At 36.6% G+C, this 20154-nt stretch overlaps 1 protein-coding gene across 5 annotated transcripts in view; it reads left to right on the forward strand.

The window, feature by feature from the left end:
• The window catches only part of LOC110027910, a 107065-nt gene that overhangs the window by 67583 nt on the left and 19328 nt on the right, over positions 1-20154 (forward strand). For all 5 annotated transcript variants that reach the window (XM_020729540.1, XM_020729537.1, XM_020729538.1 and 2 more), the window contains exons 14-16: positions 8739-8806; positions 11470-11585; positions 11684-12574. In XM_020729540.1, coding sequence (XP_020585199.1) covers positions 8739-8806; positions 11470-11585; positions 11684-12574 — 1075 coding nt within the window. The remainder of the gene's footprint in view (positions 1-8738; positions 8807-11469; positions 11586-11683; positions 12575-20154) is intronic.

A 20154-nucleotide genomic window follows, 5' to 3' on the forward strand; every position in this document is an offset into this window, starting at 1 on the left:
CTTATTATTTCGTTCAAACTCGCAAGCTCTTGTATCTTGCAAGCATACCGTTTCTCTCTCATGCACTGGACGATGCCGCCTATTGCATCGGATGATGCCGTTGATGTTTGACGCTGGTGCCGTCTGATACTCTTGTCGTTGGCGTTGCTGCAACCACCTACTGCTATTTGGTTCGAATTCACACGTGCCATCTCTATTTGTTGAACCTGCAGGGATTTAGGTTGAACAGTTGAAGCATTAGGTTTTATAAATGTAAAAAGTAAAGTTCAAGTGTTAGATATGTAAATATATAAAAATTGGGTGGTATATATGATAGTGCTCCAAGAAAAATTGAAGATTTATGTATATACCGTACAATTCATATGTATTACATATCTAACGCCTAAACTTCAATTTACAAATTTGAGTGACATTGGGTGATATTCTTGATAAGATATGAAAGATTCAAGTGGTTTTAAGGTAAAAAAATAAAGTTAATGTGTTAGACATGTAAATACATAGGGATTGAGTGATATATGTGTAAATGCCCCAAAACAATATCTTGAGTCACAAGTCAAACCTACAAAATGCCTTTGATTGTTGATTTGGTCCAATAATTTTATGTTAAATTTTAATTATTCTCTTATGATTTTGAATGCCTATGAGACATTTTTTAATGAATTGAGTTCCTACATTTTAGGATTGAATTTGAACATGCGCTTGAATTCTAGGCTTCCAATCTGCTTTAATATCTAAAAATTATGATGTTATTACTCACACACACACACACACACACACACACACACATTTTCACAACACAGTTTTCAAATTGTGAAGCTTACGCTTTAGTCTGCCTTAAGCTCTACGCCTCGCCTCATGAAAAGAAAATGCCTCAATACCCATTTGCTTGCTTATCATTTGGTCAATATTGAGAACAATTGCCTTATCAATTTGATGGTTTCAAGTAAAATATGATGTTTTTGAGTACGATGAAATAATTATAGTTCTTTTAGCAAAACCATATTTGTTTTCCTAAACGTCTCGAGCAAGAAACTAGGGATAGATTAAACTATTTTTTTTTCAAAATATTGCATAAAGGTTTATAGATATCAATATTCATTGTCATCTTAGGAATATTACAAGTATGATTAGTGTTCCAAAGTGAAGTGGGGCTCCTTAAGGGTTGAATTGGCTGAAGAACAGCTGGACCGATTCATCCAAACGAGTGTGAGGCTGGTTGGCTTCTATTTTTGAGGCTAGGGTTGCCTACCCCTCCTAGTTATCTTCAATTATAAATATGTTATTTTCTATTTTTATGGTTTAGTTTTTTTTTTGTTTTATATCGGGATAGTCGTCGATGTTTCAAGTTCTCCCTTGTAGGGCTTTCAGTGCTCCAGTTGGTGTTTATCTCTGTTTATCCCCTTTCTCCCTTGCTCCTCTCCTTGCTGTCGTCTAACTCTCCCGCACCCCCTACTCCATCCACGTGTTCTCCCTTCTTGCCGAAGATTTAACGTGAACCACTCCCCGGCAGTGCTTTCCGCCCCCTTCCCCCCTTCCACTCCTTCACCATCAGTCACTTTACCCTTTTGCCACCTTAAAACCGCAGTTTTCCTTGCGGCAAAGACCTTTCAAGCCTCTGCCATCCCAAACTATCCCTTCCTTCCAAACCTGCAGCCGCACCTCTCTCTCCTTCCAAAACCTACAACAACATCCAAACATAAACTCTATTTGCTTTGGTATAATACAATTCTGCTTTTTCTAACAAATCTTGGGTTAGCTCCAGTATCAACTAGTATCAAAGTTAGTCTAACGCTGGTCTTATCATAGTATTTTTAGCCTTCCTACGCATCTCTACCCCAAAAAGTTTCTTTCATATCCCTAAATATCTTTTCCACTCCCCTAAATCCAAATCTTAACCATATCACCGAGGAGATGCATGCTCAAGTCTATCTAGGAAGAGATACAATAAAAGATCCATCGGTTTCAACAAAGGTTTGCCGAGATTGATGATGGAACCCATGAGGAAATTATCCTCCGATCGAGATAGGGAAGGTCAAAGAGGAGAAAGGGACGAGGTTAGGTATTTTTTTTCATAGGGATGATTTCAGTGATGAGGAAGACATACCCCGATGTTTCTAAATTCAACATCAGAGGATGGCCGAGAGAAGAGGCAACATATGAAGGACATAAAATTTTTTACATAAAGGTGGATCTACTAGAGTTCGATGAAGGTATGTATCTAGATGACCCGAATGACTGCAGTCAGTTGAGAGAATCTTTGAGCACAAAGAAGTGTCAAAGGATAAATGGGTAAAGTTTGCAGCCATCAAGTTGAAAAAGAGCAGCTCCTTGTGCTGTAAAAATTTATAGAGGTGAAGAAAGAGAGAACAATTACAAGATTATTAGTGGGAGATCATAATGAATTAAATGCAGAGAAAATATTTACCGCCTCATTATTGTCAGGATGTTTTTGAGACTCCACCTACAACAGAGAGGCCTATCAGTGGAGGAGTTAACGACACAATTTGATCAGTTGCAAATTAAATGTGAGTTGGTCGAGCCAGAGTAACATTTCATAGCCAGATATTTGGTGAGCTTGAAGCCAGTTATCAACAATGTTGTGCAGCTGCAACCCTATTGGTCACTGGGAAATGCCCAAACATTATCCTTGAATTTGGAGAGACAATAGAAACATGACAGACAATTAACAACATTCAGAAAGCTACCAGCAGTTAAATTCATCAGTAGAACACGCCCCAGGGAGTTGAGAAAACTGGTTAGGATAAGGACCGAGCCATTCGGAGTGAAGAGAAACATACCCACTACAACACCAACCCGAAAGTGCTTTAGATGCCATGGATTTGGGCACGTCGCCTCTAGTTGACCGACAAGTCGAGTTGTTTTCTTTAGCTAGCAGGGTGTAGTGGAGGAGATTAACGACGAAGAGGCAGTTGAAGAATAGTGTGAGGTATATCAACTTCCACCAGATGAAGGTGAGATACTCATGGTTCAACGGGTCCTATAGACTGAGGATATTTAGGAATCATAGTGGCTTCACCACAACATATTCTACATTCGTTGAACTATAAATAAAAAGACATGCAGTCTCATCATCGATGAGGGAGCAACCAGAACACAAGTCTACTCTGATGGTGGAGAAATTGAGTCTCATGACTTGGAGGCATTCTTAGCCATATTGTTAGACGTGGTTTAAGTAGGTGAACTGAGTTGGCATCGACAGATGTCTATTAGAGTTTTTGATTGGAATCCAACTACAGGATCATGTGTGGTGCGACATCTTGCCCGTGAATATTTTCCGCATTTTGTTAGGGAGACCACGACAATTTGATCGGACTCACACGATGGGTTCAAGATCACCTACTCCTTCACCAAGGAGGGTGAGCGCATTGCCTTTTTATTTTATGCGGGGTTTGAAATCACAGGTGCTCTTGTCAGAAGAGAATTGTCGGTGGGATCAGTTTTGATCACGATAGAGGATGATAGGACCGAGACACCAATTTTCGACATGGGATAGTCACGACGAAGAGCATTTCAAGACACCACGATTAATATCTTACTTCTATGGTCACCACCATTTAGGGAGGTTCAAATTACCTTTGCATCAGGTTGAGCCAACTTTAGATTACCTTAGGAGGATTCAACACATGATGAGTGACACAAAGCCTCAATTCAGTTCAGTAGTATATCCCCGAACGGCTGGATCGATATGGATATATGCTTGCAATTAGAGAAAACTACTTCAGTATTTTGTGAGATAGTATAGTTGGTAGTGGGATCCAGGGGCTACTAGGTCCGGGTTGAAGATTTTTCAGCCTTGGGACGTTCCAACAACTCCGTCACCGTCAACTTGCAAATAGAAGCTTCGAGGAATGTGGTGGAAGCTTCCCCAACACCAGGAGACTGATGCGGGGCTCCCTAGGGGCTGAACCACCTGAAGAACAACTTGACTGACTCATCCAAGAGGTTGTAGGGCTGACTAACTCTTATTTCAAGCGCTATGATTACTACCCAAGAGGACTGGCCTCCCCCTCATAGTTAACTTCTATTATAATTATGTTATTTTCTATTTTGAGGGTTTAGTTTTTTGCTGAGTTTTATGTTGGGGCGGCTATCAACCTCTCAAGTTCTTTCTTCTAGGGTTGTATTCGAGGACAGGTGGTGCTCTGTCTGTATTCTGCCTCCGAGGCGGTGGTTATCTTTGTTTTTCCCCGTTCTTTCCTGCCCCTCTCTACTACCGTCTAACGCTCCCGCACCCCATATTCCATCCGCCAGTTATCCCTTCCAACCACAAGTTCTCCCTTCTAGGGATTTCAATTCTCCGACCGTATCTTGTTCTGAGGTTGTAGTTATCTCCGCTTATCACCATTCTTTCCCGCTTCTCTCTCCGCTGTCGTCTAACAAGAATCATATAAACAAGAATCATATATGGTTTATTTTGATTTAATGTAAAATATGGTAGTTTATGAGTACTCTTTTGAGGATGTTTTAAATGCTAAAATTAGTTGTATTTACAAAATGATGATTCTTTATATGATGTTTTGAAATTAAATCTACAAATACAGTAGATCGTGTTCAGGAACATGATCTTGTACTTGATCAATAGTGAGTTGGCTGGAGTTCAAAAGATCATTTATCTAAATGGAACTTATTATAACAACCAAAACTTTTCCTTAACACGAAACTAAACAAATCATATAAAATGTAGTTGATGAATACATAAAGTAATTTGATAACATTACACATGATTTACTGTTAAGTGTTGCTGAGATGAGAATGCTCGGTTTGATAAGTGGATTTACACAAAATACGAAACAAATATATCCGTGAAAGTGTTGGGAGTAGCTTCGGTGATAGACAAGATTAGAGAGAGAGTCACGTTAGTTGGTTTGGTCACGTTAAACGTCGAACATCTGATAACCCTTTTAGGAGAATAAATGTTTTTAATTTTACTTATGTTGAGAAAGGTAGACGTAGACTTAAAAAGACTTGGGCATGTTGTATAAAAATGTTTTTAATTTATTAGAATTTAATGAAAATATGACACTCAATAGTATTGAATGTAGAGAAAGGATTCATGTAGTCGAACCCCACTTAGTGGGACAAAGGCTTGTCGTTGTGCTCTTTTGGATCTACTGATGAAAATTTTCTGTGATGATTGTTCAATTTGATATTGATTTTTTTTTTTCCTTGCATTCCTTATATACACATTGAAATATAATATTTTAAAGGAGATTTAAAGTTACATCAATATTTTAGAAAAATTTTGATGATGATTATTTTAAATGAATCCTACAATTTAAAATTGCATTTATTTGGTCCTTTTTAAAGGATCATAATTCATTACAATTAATATTTAAGCAGTTGGTTTGGTTTTTATTAAAAATGCTTTACGTCATTTTAGGCTTGCCCTATTTATGTGATTTGATTTTTTTGTTAGTTTTCATTATAATCTTAATTAATCATAAGTTTTTATTTGGATCTCTTTGAATGCATATTAGCTAAAACTTTTTTGTTAGTTTGTTAGTTGCTTCATATCATATTATTCATTTTCTTGATTTGCATTATTTGTGTGATGTGCATTAATATTTGTGGAATATGGATTTTTTGTTATGATAATTATAAGTTTACAATTGATGTAATTAGGTTCTTGGAATTGAAGCTATGGAGTAAGTAATGCTACATTTGAATTCAAGAAAGCTTCTTTTAGGAGCCTCTTAGTGATTAATATGAGAAATGTAGAGCCATTTAAAATTGTGCAATGCTTTGAAACCAATAGTTTTAGCTTAAAAATTCCAAAATTCTAATATTAATCTTCTTCTTAAGGCATCGGATGCTGCTGATTCCTTAAATTATTTTCTCTTTCATCTCTTAGTGCATTCATTTCTAATACTTTGCTAGACATATCTATACAATGTGTTTCTGAAGCTATTTTAGATTATGAAATTGAGTGCACTTCTGATTATGGATTCCAAAGATACCCCATGCATTTGGCATGACAATCTTATTTATGTTGACACAATTATTTTACAAGAAGCATAATATTTGTGCCTTGGTTTCTTTCATAGTATTGAATGTGAGATTCATCAAAGTTAAATTTTGGATATTAGATAGATTTTCTGGGGATCTATATGTTATACTAATAAAAAAAGCCGATTAATTTAATTATTGATTCAAGTTTAATTTTCTTTTTTGTAAAGTTTATAGTTTATGTTGTAATTTTAAACTTTAATTCTATTTGAACTTGTTTGTGGTTGTGCCTAAGAGAATGGGATGTGTTCTCTTTTATTATGATGATCCTGGTTTGGGTAATTTTGGGTTGGTTTAGTTCAAGTGATTGGATTAAGATTGTTGTTTGTTCTTTTGCTGAATGGCTGGTTCTGTCCTGTAGATTAATTGCTGTTTGACTTTACACTGTTGGAACTACTTGATTGCTGTATGATTATGGAGTTTGGTTTGGGTTGATTTTGAGTTTCAGTAGGTCGGGTGAATTCTAATTCATCTTATCTGCTATTACTATTGCTTGTTAAGTCATTGTGTGGGATTTTTGCTGTAATTGTTTATTGTGATTTATAGTTGATAGTTCTGTAACTTTTATGGGGCTCTTTTTGTTAGTTTCTAGTTTCATATGTGTGATTATAGTGCCGAGATATACATATGGTATTGATTTCAAATCAACTTCACTTTTGAGGGAGCCAACTTAGGGTAATTTAGAGGAATATAAAAAGAAAAAAAAATTATGCTGGTACTATATAGCTTTTGATCAATAAATTTTAGTTTTCTAATTTTCAATTTTGTGTATGTCTGTTGGATATGGTTTCTTCTCGAATGTGGTGCAATGATGCAAACTGTCTTTCACTTGGTGTGTCTTCCTTAAGGGTCTATTTGGAGCAGCTGCAACTTATCTAGCTTAACCAGATCAGTAGTTGATCCTGATAAGCTGCTGATCAACAGTTGATCAAGATAAGCTGTCTGACTGTTTTGTTAGTGCGTTTGAAAAACAGTCGATTCTATATAAATGACCATTTTGACCCTATTTTGGATAAACGGTTTAACTGTTAGCGCGTTTTAAGAATAGCTGGTTTGCAGGTTTTTTTAATTAAATGAACAATCTGACACGCAGAAGTTGTAATGGTCTCAGCAAAACTGTAATGTCTACGCATTAGATATTTTAAGACCAATAAAACTCCTTCATAACATTACAAAAAAAAATCCTTTATTGAATGCTTTAGGGTCAGTCCCAAGGTAATATCTTAGCTGGACGGGCTTCCTACTTATATTCTCTTTCTAACCATTACAAAATTTTAGCAAATAAACTTTATTTATTGTATCATTTCGTTGGCCTCGTCATCAAATTCTCTCAAAAAAACCAACTATAAAAGCGAAATATTATCTTCTCCTGCTAAGGGCAGAACATGTTTATTGTAAATGAGTTTTTTCAATATCAAAGCCGTAAGCAAATCTATAATCATAATTTCGCTTGTAAAATTAGAATTCCTTAATAATGTTCTTAAACCCATTTAAAATTTGTTAATATTGTGTTTCTCCCATATCGTAATCATCTGTAACAATACTGATAAATGAAAACAATGCAAACACTTGTAAAAATGCGAAATAATCACAGGATCGAGTCAATGAACAACTACCCATAAGCGATGCCTCAAGGATGTGGAAGCTCATGAGGACCTCATCAGTAGGACTAAGTCCTCCAATCTCGGTAGATCAATTCTTGATTCTGGCCATGCTGTAGACACTGGAGGAGAGCATGAGAAGCATAGTCCCCGCCACCATTTTCAGCATCACCGGCCCGCGCCTGCGCTTCAAGCGGTCTAGCCCCATGACGCAAGCTTTCGCAGTGACGTCTTGAAGAGGAGGACGACCACAAGCCCCACCTTCGCCATCAGCAGTGTGAACAAAATTCGGATCATCGTATATCTTCTTTAAGTTCGGACAACTAAAATTCAGAAGAAGATAACGAATCGATCCAGCAAAATTTTTTCTAGGATTACAAAGATTGTGATCGATCGAGCACAAGGTTTGAAAATTTGAATCTTCTGAAAAGATTGAACCACAGTAGTGCGTAATTTGATGACTTCGTGGTTGAGCTTAGGAGCGTGAAAGAAGATGATTTTCTGTTTACAACCCTGCCGACAGGCTTAGGGTTCGTTTGGGTAGGAACGCGTTTACCTGGGAGATCGCCGAAGAAGCCGAAGGAGCTGTTAGGGCAGGAACGCTGGAGGGCAGCAAATCCGTAAGCAAGGAATGCGGCCCACGGGTGGCGTTATTAACAAAATAAAAACGCCGTTTTTTGAGCCGTGCCCAAAACGTGAATCAAACGGTAGCGCAGCGTTTTGAAAACCCTACTCGTGGTTATAAGTTGCCCCAAACGGGGCCTAAATCTCTTATTGTTGTTGTTGGCATTCTGATAGTTTATGATTTTGTTCAAATTGGTTATATTTGGGCTTTCAGTTGTGGCAAGTTTTAGTTACTGTTTTTTATTGGTTTCAATTTATCTTTAAATTGAGTGTTTTCATTTTCGTTTTGGTTAGACTTATTGTATTTTTTAGAATACACTAAAAAAGGAATTTTATATGTTTAGGTGACTTTAATGTGTTAATCATTATTTTTTTTTTGTTTTCAAATTCATTACATTGCTCTAATTTCGTTTGAAAATTAACTAAAATATCTTGCATCAATTTGTTGGAATCTTTTGTATCTAATCTTTTGCTTTCAACTCTCAGTTGGTGGGAAGGGACAGTCATTGAAAAGATTCCAGGAGATGAGACGAAGCTGACCGTGCATTTTGCAGGTTATGTATCTATTTATTCGTCCCCAATACTCGAGCATCTAAAATTATTTATAATTCTCATCATTTGCCTTATATGATTTTGAAAATGTTTTATGGCTTTTCATAATATTATTTTTAATTTTTAACTGAAAGCCATGGTTAAGCATTTCTTAAAGATTTGCTAGTTAATTGAATCAATAATAGGAATTATTGTCTCCTAATCATAGTATCTATTGCACAAAAAAATAAAAAATAAAAATAGAAGGTAGTTTCTTACATTCTTCTTATTGATTTTGAAGCTGCATATTTATTTTTTGCCTAAACTGAACATAGTTAATTCTTATCAATGTTAATAGAAAAATGATGTTTTGCTTATATACTTAGTGATTTTTTTTTTAACTTTCTTTGGTCTTTTAGTCATTGCTCACTTAATGCTTTAAAGATGAGGCGAGTGGACTTCTTAACTGAGTTGACAAAGTTGAGCTTCAATTTGTCTGATAAGTGCTTTGATTTGATTTCAAATAACTCAGCACAGGTTCCTGTGTAAATTAGGCATGATGTAAAATTAGGCTTTGGTGTAGAGCCTTATGCAAGATGTTCTAATTCAAAGATGATGAAATTAAATAGACGCTGCAATTTTATTTATCATTATACTGATGCAATTGCCAATTAGCCATAATGAAATCCATGAAAAATCAAACATTTAAAGAATTTAAGGGACTGGCCCTGTGATGCATTCACTTTGATCAGAAAACACATTAGTGCCTTGAATGGGACCTTCATGAGAAAGGTGACCAAGAGAATCGTAAGCACTCATGTTGGTGTGTTGCGAAGCTGCTTCCAGTGGATCTACCGAATTTTAGATAGGTTAACTCACCGATGATATCATTTTGTCGGGTGCACATAGTGATTAATTGTCTTTGCAGACTAAACCATAGATCATGTTCAAATTCTTCAAAAAGCCCAACATAGATCCCTTTGTCAAGTAGGCTTGATGCAAATTTAAGTTTTGGTTTAGAGTTTAATGCAAAAGAACAAATTAATTTCTAAGGCTATCCTAGGTGATGAAATCAAATAGCTACAAGCTTCACATTTTTATCTTCTGGCACATATTTGCAGTAAAAGATCCTCTCAATTGATTTTAGCCATTCAATAAAGTTTTCTGGATTCATACCTCCATCAAACTCTAGTGGATCCACCTTTATTTTGATGTTTCCATGTTCTCCATATGTGGCCTCCTCTAATACTAGATTTCAAAGCGTCATGGCCTTTCTTCTTCATAATTGAAATCCTTTTGATGGAAGGGGTTGAAATTCTCATTTCTTTCACCCTTCGGCTTTCCCTGCATAATTAAGGGTAATTTCCATTTGAGTTTTTTTTTCTTCTATGTCCGTAAGCCTACATGTATCTCTATGGTGGCATGGCTAGGGTTTAGTATTGGGAGGTGGACGAGGGTGTATGAGACTAATTAAAGGTGGAGGAAAATTAATTTGGGGTTACTGATTTTAAAAATCAATAAAGGGAAATTCGGGTTAGGTCAAAATCCGTCTCTGGTTTAGGAATATGAAAGAAAATTTTTTGGTGGAGGTGGATTGGGTAGGCGTGGATGCTAGGAAAACTTAGGATGAGACTAGTGTTAGGCTAGCTCTGATACCAAATGATACTGGAGAACCTAAACCACAATAGGAAAACAGATTTTATTGCCCCAAGATAGTAGGGTTATAATCAATACTTAAAAATAGGAAAGGGAATACAACACAACACGACTCCCCGACTAGGGTAAGACGAGACAGCGGGCGGACAACGGTGAGAGGGCTGGGATAGTAGGTGGTCAGTTGGAAGGCTGTAGGCGAGGCTATGGTTAGGAGAGAAAAGGGGTTTGTTGTTGTGGTTATCACAGTTGGGGTTGTGGCTGTTGAAGGAGTCATGACTGAGAGGGTGAGGTTGTGAACAGGAGGGGAAGGAAAGGTGCTGATTTGCGGTTGGGAGGATGGCTGTAGAAAGAATTGCGAGTGGAGCAATTAGAGTGGAAGGATAGGCGGCTATGCTGGTTGCAGGTTTGGGATGGCAAGGTAGCAGGGAAAAGGAAATGGGGTGGTGGCTGGAAGTAGGGTAGAGGGCAATGCGGAGGTAGTTGGAAAGGATAAATATTCCCGCGGGATTAAACTATAGACAAAGCACCATTTGAACCATCGAAGATCACCACCTTGGAGGAGGTACAATCGGAGCACATTTTCCTTTAGATATAGCCCTAGACGGGACAATTGCCGCCAACGGCAAGCTTGGCCTGAAACTGAGCAAAAATTTACCCTAAAACATAGAAAATAACATATAAATACTAGTAGATAACTAAGAGGGAACCCCCTTGACTTGGGCGGCAAACCTAGCTCTCTTGGACCGGTCGGCCCACCCAGTAGGAAGGCTGAACTGGTTCTGCTCTCTCCAACCAGTTCGGCCCTCCAAAGCCCCACATCACAAAAACTGATCCCAAACAGCCTCCAAGTGTTTTGCAATGGTGATTTACTGTTTGTTTGTCTTACAAATCAAAACTAATGTTTTAAGGGGGAGAGAGGAAGAGGGGTGTAGAATTTCCATAAATGTTAAATGTCTAGTTCTGTTGCTATAATCAAGCATACTTATTTTATATTCAGTGCATGATATAACATTTCAACTACTACTTGCAGCTAGGGGTGATAATCGGGTTGTTCATACTTGGAATCTTCGTCCATCTCGTGTCTGGAAGGATGGACAATGGATGGAATGGTCTCATGCAAAGGGAAAGCCAATTAAACCACCCGAGGTCTGCATTATATCTGATACTCTATCATGTTTATGCTATTATCTTACTTCTCAGCTACTTGATGTACTTGCTAGCATTTATTGTGGTTGCTGTAACAGGGTGATACTCCCACTGAGAAACGGCAAAGATTAGGAAGATCTGAAGAAAACATTCATTCGGAAGTTGATGTTGCCAAGATGGATAAGCTTTCCAGGAGCACAATCATTGAAGAGTCCAGGAAACCTGATGATTCAGAATTGCATGTTTTATCTGCTAAGGATAGAAACTTTTCCATTGGAAAGAATTCAAGAGCTGAGGTTATTTCTGATGCACTTAAACCAAAACGGACTGGCTTGCAGAAAGAAGGGTCGAAGGTGGTTTTTGGAGTTCCAAGACCTGGAAAGAAGAGAAAGTTTATGGAAGTTAGCAAACATTATGTTGTTAACAAGTCTGAGAAAGTTAGTGAAGGTAATGATTCCATTAAATTTGCAAAATATTTGATGCCGCAGGTATCTCGCCAATCGAGGAGTACTTCAAAAGTTGATAATAAAGGAAAGAATGCTGTTGTAATCAAGACTAGAGGTGATTTCAAAGCTGAAAATTCTCGGACCTTTCAAACTGGAAGTCTATCTGAGAAGGACAAGGCATCACTTTCCTTATCAAATGAGGATGTCGTTCCTGTGCATGATAAAGATGTCATATCCTGTTTCACAGGCAGTAATAATTGCGTAGACAATATAAATGCATTCAAATTCAGTTCTTTTCCAAGCCAAGCTGTAAAAACTGATGTTTCAGCTGTAGTACCCGAGGATTCTGAGCAGTCTGCGCCCGTTCCTTCTTTCAAAAAAAGGAAAAATTCAAGATCTAAGATGGATTTAACTGAGAAACTAAAATTTTCTATGGATGGAGCATCCAACGTTGGGGATAAAGGTTCTGGAAATCATGGAAAGGCAACATATGAAGTTATGGAACCCCGCAGATCCAACCGTAGGATTCAGCCAACGTCAAGGGTAAGTTTTATTTCAATCTCAAGGCTAAAATGATTCTCTAGTTTGTTACTGTTTTCACAAAATTTCAGTCAGTCACTTGATACTTGTTTATATTGATTCTTTGGAGTTGGTTCCGTAAATTATGCTCTACAGGTTTCTTCTGGCATTTTTGAATCAGTTTTATTTATTTGCTGTTTTGTATTTTATTTTTAAAAACATGTTTCTTTAGTGTGTTTTTATTTTTTGTTTCTAAAAACAATTTAACTTGTATTTGAAAACACTCAAAACAATATTTAGGTATTTTGAGTGTTATCAAAAACTACAATATCTTAGTCAAAGATACCAAACATATTTTGTTTCAAATCAAAATATAAACAAAAACAAACAAAAGCAAACAAATAAAAAATAAAAAATAAAAAATAAAAGGGATCCTAAACATCCCCTTTAGCATCATTTGTTTTTTTGGGAAATTGTGTTAATCATTGATTGGTTCTAAGAATTTTTTTTTTATTTTATTTTTTTTAAATTTTTTGTGTTCATGGATGCGAACTAGCACATTGTAGTATTATTCAACAACCGATGATAGCTATTTAGATGGTGTTATAATCCAGACAACTCTACGACAGTGTACCTTCGTTGCCACTTTTTTGAATATTTGTTAGGCCCGTAGGGAGTGTAAAAAAACAATATGTGACGCTAAAATTTTGCTTTTAATGATCTTTATAATAGATTAGACACTAAGGAGGGTGAAAAATATATGTATAATGTATATTAAAAATATGTGAATAAACTAGTTAAATAAAGAGAAAAGAGAAGTATAGATTTAACTCAAGTGTATTAAAGCTGAAAAATCAAAAAGTGGTCTTCTTAGAAAAAGATATTCAACATAGGTGAGTGAGTTATTTTGATAAACTATTTAATGAAGTTTCTGAAAATAAGATCGACCTTAGTCGACCTTAGAATAAGATCGACCTTAGTGATCTTAATATCATTAATAATAATAAAATGTTTCATTTTTACCGTCGCATTAGTAAACAATAAGTTGAAGAGATTTTAAAGAAAACCAAGGGTGGAAAGTCTGTAGGACCTGATGATATCCTAATTGAAGTGTGGAAATGTTTAGGAGATTTGGGAGTTTCTTGGCTTAAACTCTTTAATATTATTTTAAAAACTAAAAAGATGTCTGAGTAGTGGAGGAAAGTATTTTGGTTCCCATTTTTAAGAATAAAGGGGATGCACAAAAGTGTGCAAATTATAGAGGAATTAAGTTGATGTGTCATACTTTAAAATTATGGGAGAGGGAAATTGAACATAGGTTAAGACGTAATACAAAGATTTCTCATAATCAATTTGGATTTATGTCGGGCATGTCTACTATGGAAGCTATACATTTATTCAAAAGTTTAATGCAGAAGTTTTAGAGATAATAAGGAGAATCTACATTTGATTTTTATTGATTTTGAAAAACTTATGATAAGGTCCCAAGAGATATCCTTTGGAGAGTTCTTAAGAGGAAAGGTGTTGACATCAAATCATTAAAGATATGTATACTAGAGTTGTTACTTGTGTTCGAACTGCAGGAGGATTGACCAAATATTTTCTGACCAAATATTTTCCTATTTTTCCTATTTCTGTTGGATTACATCAGGGATCAACTTTAAGCCCATTTCTTTTTTGCTTTAGTTATGGATGATCTTACCGAACATTTACAGGAGGATGTACCTTGGTGTATGCTTTTTGCTGATGATATCCTTCTCGTGGATAAGACGAGAGAAAAAGTCCTGGAAGAACTTGAATTATGGAGGTCTATATTGGAGTCTAAAGGCCTTCATTTGAGTAGAACTAAAACTGAATACATGGAATGTAATTTTAGCAGTAGTAGCTCTAGTGACAAGAGTGTAACTTTGGGTGATCAAATTATTAAAAGGTGTGAACGATTTAGATATCTCTGGTCTGTTGTTATTAGAATTAAATGAAAATATGACACTAAACAGGATGCAATGGAGAAAAATGATTCATGTAGCCGACCCCACGTAGTGGGATTAAGGCTTTGTTGTTGTTGTTGTTGTATTTGCAACATATTTTTTTGGGTGGAGAGAGATGTTGGGGAATAAGAAAAAGTTAAAATACAAAGAACTAAACATAAAAATTGAAAAAAAGATCAACACCCAAAAACATACAAGAATTTTTATTCCAGGTGGCTATATCCTGTCACTACTTATGCAGAGTTTCACTATGATTTTGTTGTGGATATTATAACCCTAATTTCACATGCACTTAATTCAACATAGTAAACCTCCATAGCTATTCTACATTCAATCTAATTGAACGCAACAATAGACTAAGGCCGGACGCAGTATTATGCTTGTTTAATTCAAAACCCGCCACATAAAGTGAAAATATTTCAAATTTATTGTTTACAAAACAGTCCATCAGTGCATCAAGAGCATCACATTAACCAAGGCCCTGGTAAATTATTTGATCAAACATGAAGAAAAATGATGAATAATGGACACGATGGATTCAAGCTAAAATTAAGAGGCCGCAAATTTATTCTTTATTAGTAATACCTCTCCCATTGATTCATATACGAAAAGGAAAAAATGGCCCACAGATTACTCCCTTGGTATCAATCAACAACCTTAAATGATCAAACATTGGGATAGATAGAGGCAATTCCTTATGTTTGTAATTGCAATTATTTATTTCCTTTTTTATGTAATTTTGTGTGTAAATCTGTGTTGAAAGAATGAGCATGCTGAGCTTTCATAGCACTCAATTTTTTCTATAGTTACTTTGAAAGTTTCCAATGCTACTTTAATTTCAAATTCAAATCATTACATATTGTACACTAGCTCTCAAGCACACTACCTTGTCTATTGGGCAAAGTAAGTCCGGTTCTCTATTTGACATTGATTTGTTTTGCCAAATTTGTCTTGAAGAATGATTTTAAATTCTTCTCTCATGTTTTGCCAAATTTTAACTCAGTATAACTGTGCCAATAAGACAATCATCGATTGTAACCCTTCAGACTTAATTTTTTATATGCATGTTAGAGTTGACGGAGCTTGTAATGCAGTGAAAGGGAAAAGCAAGCAAATCGGCAATCCTGATCCTTGTAACTGTTGAGCGGTGATGCCATGGTCTATAATAATAAATTGAAATGATTCAAATATTCATATGGTTGGCATTATTATTACACATCATAATCGAAGGGGTCCCAATATCAAAATCATTCTTTAAAGTTTGATTCCCAGATAAAAATGCTTCAGACATCAAGCAACCCAGGCAATGGTCGTGCTGAAGTTACATTTCAATTGGATGGGACTTTACTGACAAAATGCCCCCAAAACAAAGAAAATCGCTATGGGTTTTTATTCCATTAAAATAAAACAATTTTCAATTGAAAATTGTCATCTATCGCTTTAAGGAAAATCACCTTTTGGAATAATATGCTAATGATGATAAATTTAAAATGACAATTCTACATCGAGCCAATTTCTTATCCAGTTTATCTATTGTGCATTCTTTGAAAATTTGTGCCTAGTCCTCCTTAAAGAGTTTGATTTGCATTGGATGAAATTTCCAAGGTGGAGATTAAATATTTTACTAAGACTACTCACAACTTTTGTCTTCATTTTGCGAATCCTTAAATTCTAATTTTAAGTTTCTCGTAGTCACAAGTCTCTATGATTATTTTATTTCTTTCAGTGATTAGAGAGAACATTTGATTAATGTTTCTGTCAAGTGTATTCAGCGTATAATAACAACAATTGAATTTTTGGCTGAGAACATGCACATCTTTAGCTTGAATTGAATGTTAGAGGGAAATGATAACAAATCAGATTAAGGTCCAATGATTTCTTCATGATGGGTTATCATGAATCTTGATTTATTTCCTTGGAGGTAGTTGGTATGATTTAGGGTCTGTTTGGGGCAGCTGTAGCTTATTGAATAATCTGCTGATAAGCTAGGTGTGGTGGCTATTACAAATTTTTATTTTTTTGGAAAAGCCAGATCGTTGCCAATAAGCTCCCATCGCACTTAGATAGGTGCGGTGTGAAAATGCAGTTTTCTGCGTTTTGAAAATGCATAACCTGCCAAAACAATATTTTACCCAATCAAAGTCAGGTGCGTTTTCAAAACTCCACCGCACCAAATAAGCTGCCCCAAACGGGCTCTAAAATCAAATGATTTTTGTCAGCAATCAATAGTTGCATCATTTACAGACTGTTTAGATTTGGAGTGAATAACTAAGGGGATAATTTCATTATCGATTTTTGCTAATAAAATATTATGTGTTTTATCAAGTGCACCCAATGATTTATAAAAAGTAGTTAAGCTTTTGAGTAATGTCTTGGCTTTGATTGATGACTGTAATACACCGATGCTGAGCAACCCAATTTGATTTCTTCGTTCTTAAGTGCTTCTTTTGTAGTGTCTATTGAAGGCAAAATCATATGGCCAGAGGATACTTGACATGTTCTTACCCGCAGGACGTTTGTTGAGAGTACTAATAAATGTATGCTTCATACCAACATCGAATTTTTGTGAGCTTACATTGGCATTTTTTGAGATTAGTTTTATCTGAAATTTATTACTCTGAACAAATTTTTATAGATGGTGGATGAATTTTACTCCTTCGCTATAATTAACATTTTTTTTGAATATTTTTTATTTTTTTAATTTACTTGAATTTTTTTATTCTATTTTTCTTTTTGGTCGAAATATGTTGATATTTGTATATAATGTAGGGTCCTATTTGTAATATATGAAGTATAGGGATTTATTTATAAATGTTGTAACTTGTAAGACTCTATATAGGCCCCTCATCAATGAAATAATGTGGTTTTATGAGCAATAGTTTCTTTTTGGTATCAGTAATCGCCTCTCCTCCTCGATCGATTGGTCGGGATTGACGCAGAGATCCAAAACTTCCGGCTCTCGTCAACCAAACCAGTGGGGATTGGCGCAGAGAGATGTGAAACTCCTATTTCTCTCTTCCTTCGGTCGTGGTCCTCGTGAAGTAGCGACGAATTGCACGATCTAGTCGGGATCAACGTGCACAGATGTAGATCGGCGTGAAGAGAGCCGAAACTCTCGTTTTTTCCTGTTTGTCCTCGCGAAGCAGTCTCAACTGAGCTAAAAGAGGATTTGGCTTTGGTGAGAGGGTGTGTGGAGTTGCGTGATCAGGAAGGAGACGGACAAAAGCTTTGCGCTATTGGGAAGAGGGAAAGTAAGGATTGCTTAGACAAAAGGGGTGCGGTTTCGTGTGGGCTAAGGCAAAGCGGATCGTACGAACTTGTAGGAAGGGTGTTGCATGTGATTTGTGTGAACTAAACTTGATCCTTGCAATTAAAAATGTCAGGAGACAGAGATAAGTGTTGGAGGTAAGGGATTGGAAATTCTGGGAAGATGGATCCCGAAACTCTAAAGGTATTGGTCGGGCTCATATAGGGAGATAGAGTTTTGACAAGAGCCACTACCTCAGTACATGCTCCGATGCAGGTGAAGCTTGATCTTCCTTTTGTGGATTTGAAGCTCAATGGACAGGCCATGTATCTGAGTTGGTCGCGTCGGATCGAGGTTACTCTAGTAGGGAAGAGATTAGAAGGATACCTGACGGAGGTTGAGCCAAAGAGTGACAGTACTGAGAGGGATGAGTGGAAAACTACACGTCTTACTTTTCACCGGGTTACTCAACTCGATGGTTCCATCGATTCCCTCATCAGTGAATGGCCTTCGAAAGGTGAGTGACATTTGGGCGAAGATGAAGAACATTTATGCTGGAGCTGAGAACCACATGAGGGTGTCCAGAGGGAGACTCGCAAGTGCTACAACTGTGATGAAGCTATTTATCTGAGCAGAGTCCATCCTAAGCCACCTAAGGAGAGAGAGACAAGTGACTATAGACAAGGTGGAGGTTGTGGTTGTGATCATGGTTGTGGCAGTCGAAAAGGTGGAAGAGGGGTCTACGGGGCAAATCTGATGGTAGCAGAGGACAAGAGAAAGACGAGTGTGTTCTTTACTAGTGAGGATCATGAGTGTCTGGAGCTGTTGAAGAGGAAGCAAAAATCATCTGGAGATGGAACTAAGGATGTTTCAAATCCATCAACATCAAGGGGTAACATTATCACTTACGCTCGCTAACGAAGGTACCGGTGACACACTTGCTCTTTCCTCTATTTCAACTACAAAATCACTGGAATGGATAATAGATTCTGATGCTTCTCGTCACATGACAAGTATTGCTGGAGGTTCCCTTCATATGCTCATCTAGCAGTATCAAAGTGTATACAGACTGTTGATGGTGCAATGCAACTTATAATTGGCAAGGGTACAGTGAGATGTACCAATCATATGACTTTGTTAGTGTTTTGTATGTTTCTTCTTTTCCAGTAAATCTTGCTTATTAGTGTAATTATCATCCAGTTAAAATGCATTATTTATTTTGATATTCCTCAGGTGATCTTCCAAGAGAATGGGATGGACCGAACACTCGGGACTAGAACATGGCATAACAATTTCTTGTATTTGGACCGAGAGGGGATGGACTCAGCTCTGTCATCCATGATGGAAAGTGCTGCAGTAAGAGAATCTATGAGGAACGTCGATGATGTGTTATTGCTACATCACAGGCGTATGAGACATTCTAGTCTTAATTTACTGAGTGGGTTGTATCCATCTATGTATGAAAATGCAAATAAGGAGAAACTGATGTGTGATGCTTGTGAGTTTGGCAAGCTCCCTAGGAGATCTTATGTTAGTTATGAGAATAGGAGCTCTGGTGTGGTTGATTTGATACATTATGATGTATGGGGGCTTTATCCTACTAGTTCTATGAATGATTATCAGTATTTTATTATGTTTATTGATTGTTTTTCCCGTGTTACTTGGATATACTTGATTGAACAAAGAGTGAGGTGGTTGTTTGCTTTAAAGATTTTCACAATGCAATCTAGACCTAATATGGTGCAGTTTTGAAGGCACTGAGATCTGATAATAGGACAAAATATATTAATAAAGCATTTGGGGATTACCTGTCAGCCCAATGGATACAACACCAAACCACATGACCATACACACCAGTACAGAATGAAGTAACACAGAGGAAGAATAGAAATCTTTTAGATGTAGCCCAAAACATGATGATGATAATGAATATTCCACATCACTTATGGAGGCAAGCAATGTTGAAAGCTGCTCAATTGATTATTAGAATGCCCTCAAGAGTGTTGGAGTGAAAGTTTCCTTGTAGATGCTTAAAGAAGATGATATTAGGATCCTTACATTGAAGGTATTTGGATGTGTATGCTTTGTGAAAGACAACAGACTATTTGTAGGGAAGTTGGATTCAAGAGCCGTGAAATGTGTGTTTGTGGTTTATTCAGCTACTCAAAAAGGGTTATGTTTGATGGAGTCCGATTGAGAAGAAACTTTTTGTGAGTATGGATATGTCATTCAGAAAGTTTGAACCATACTACACTCAAAAGGTGAATTTACCATTCGATGACTCAACAAACACGAGATACAAGAAAGAGTGAGTAGTAGTGGTGCAAGTGGGAGCAATGCCATGTTCTGTGATGTGGGGTGAATCAACT

This window comes from Phalaenopsis equestris, unplaced genomic scaffold (genome assembly GCF_001263595.1).
Source record: "Phalaenopsis equestris unplaced genomic scaffold, ASM126359v1 Scaffold000468, whole genome shotgun sequence".
Lineage (NCBI taxonomy): Eukaryota > Viridiplantae > Streptophyta > Magnoliopsida > Asparagales > Orchidaceae > Phalaenopsis > Phalaenopsis equestris.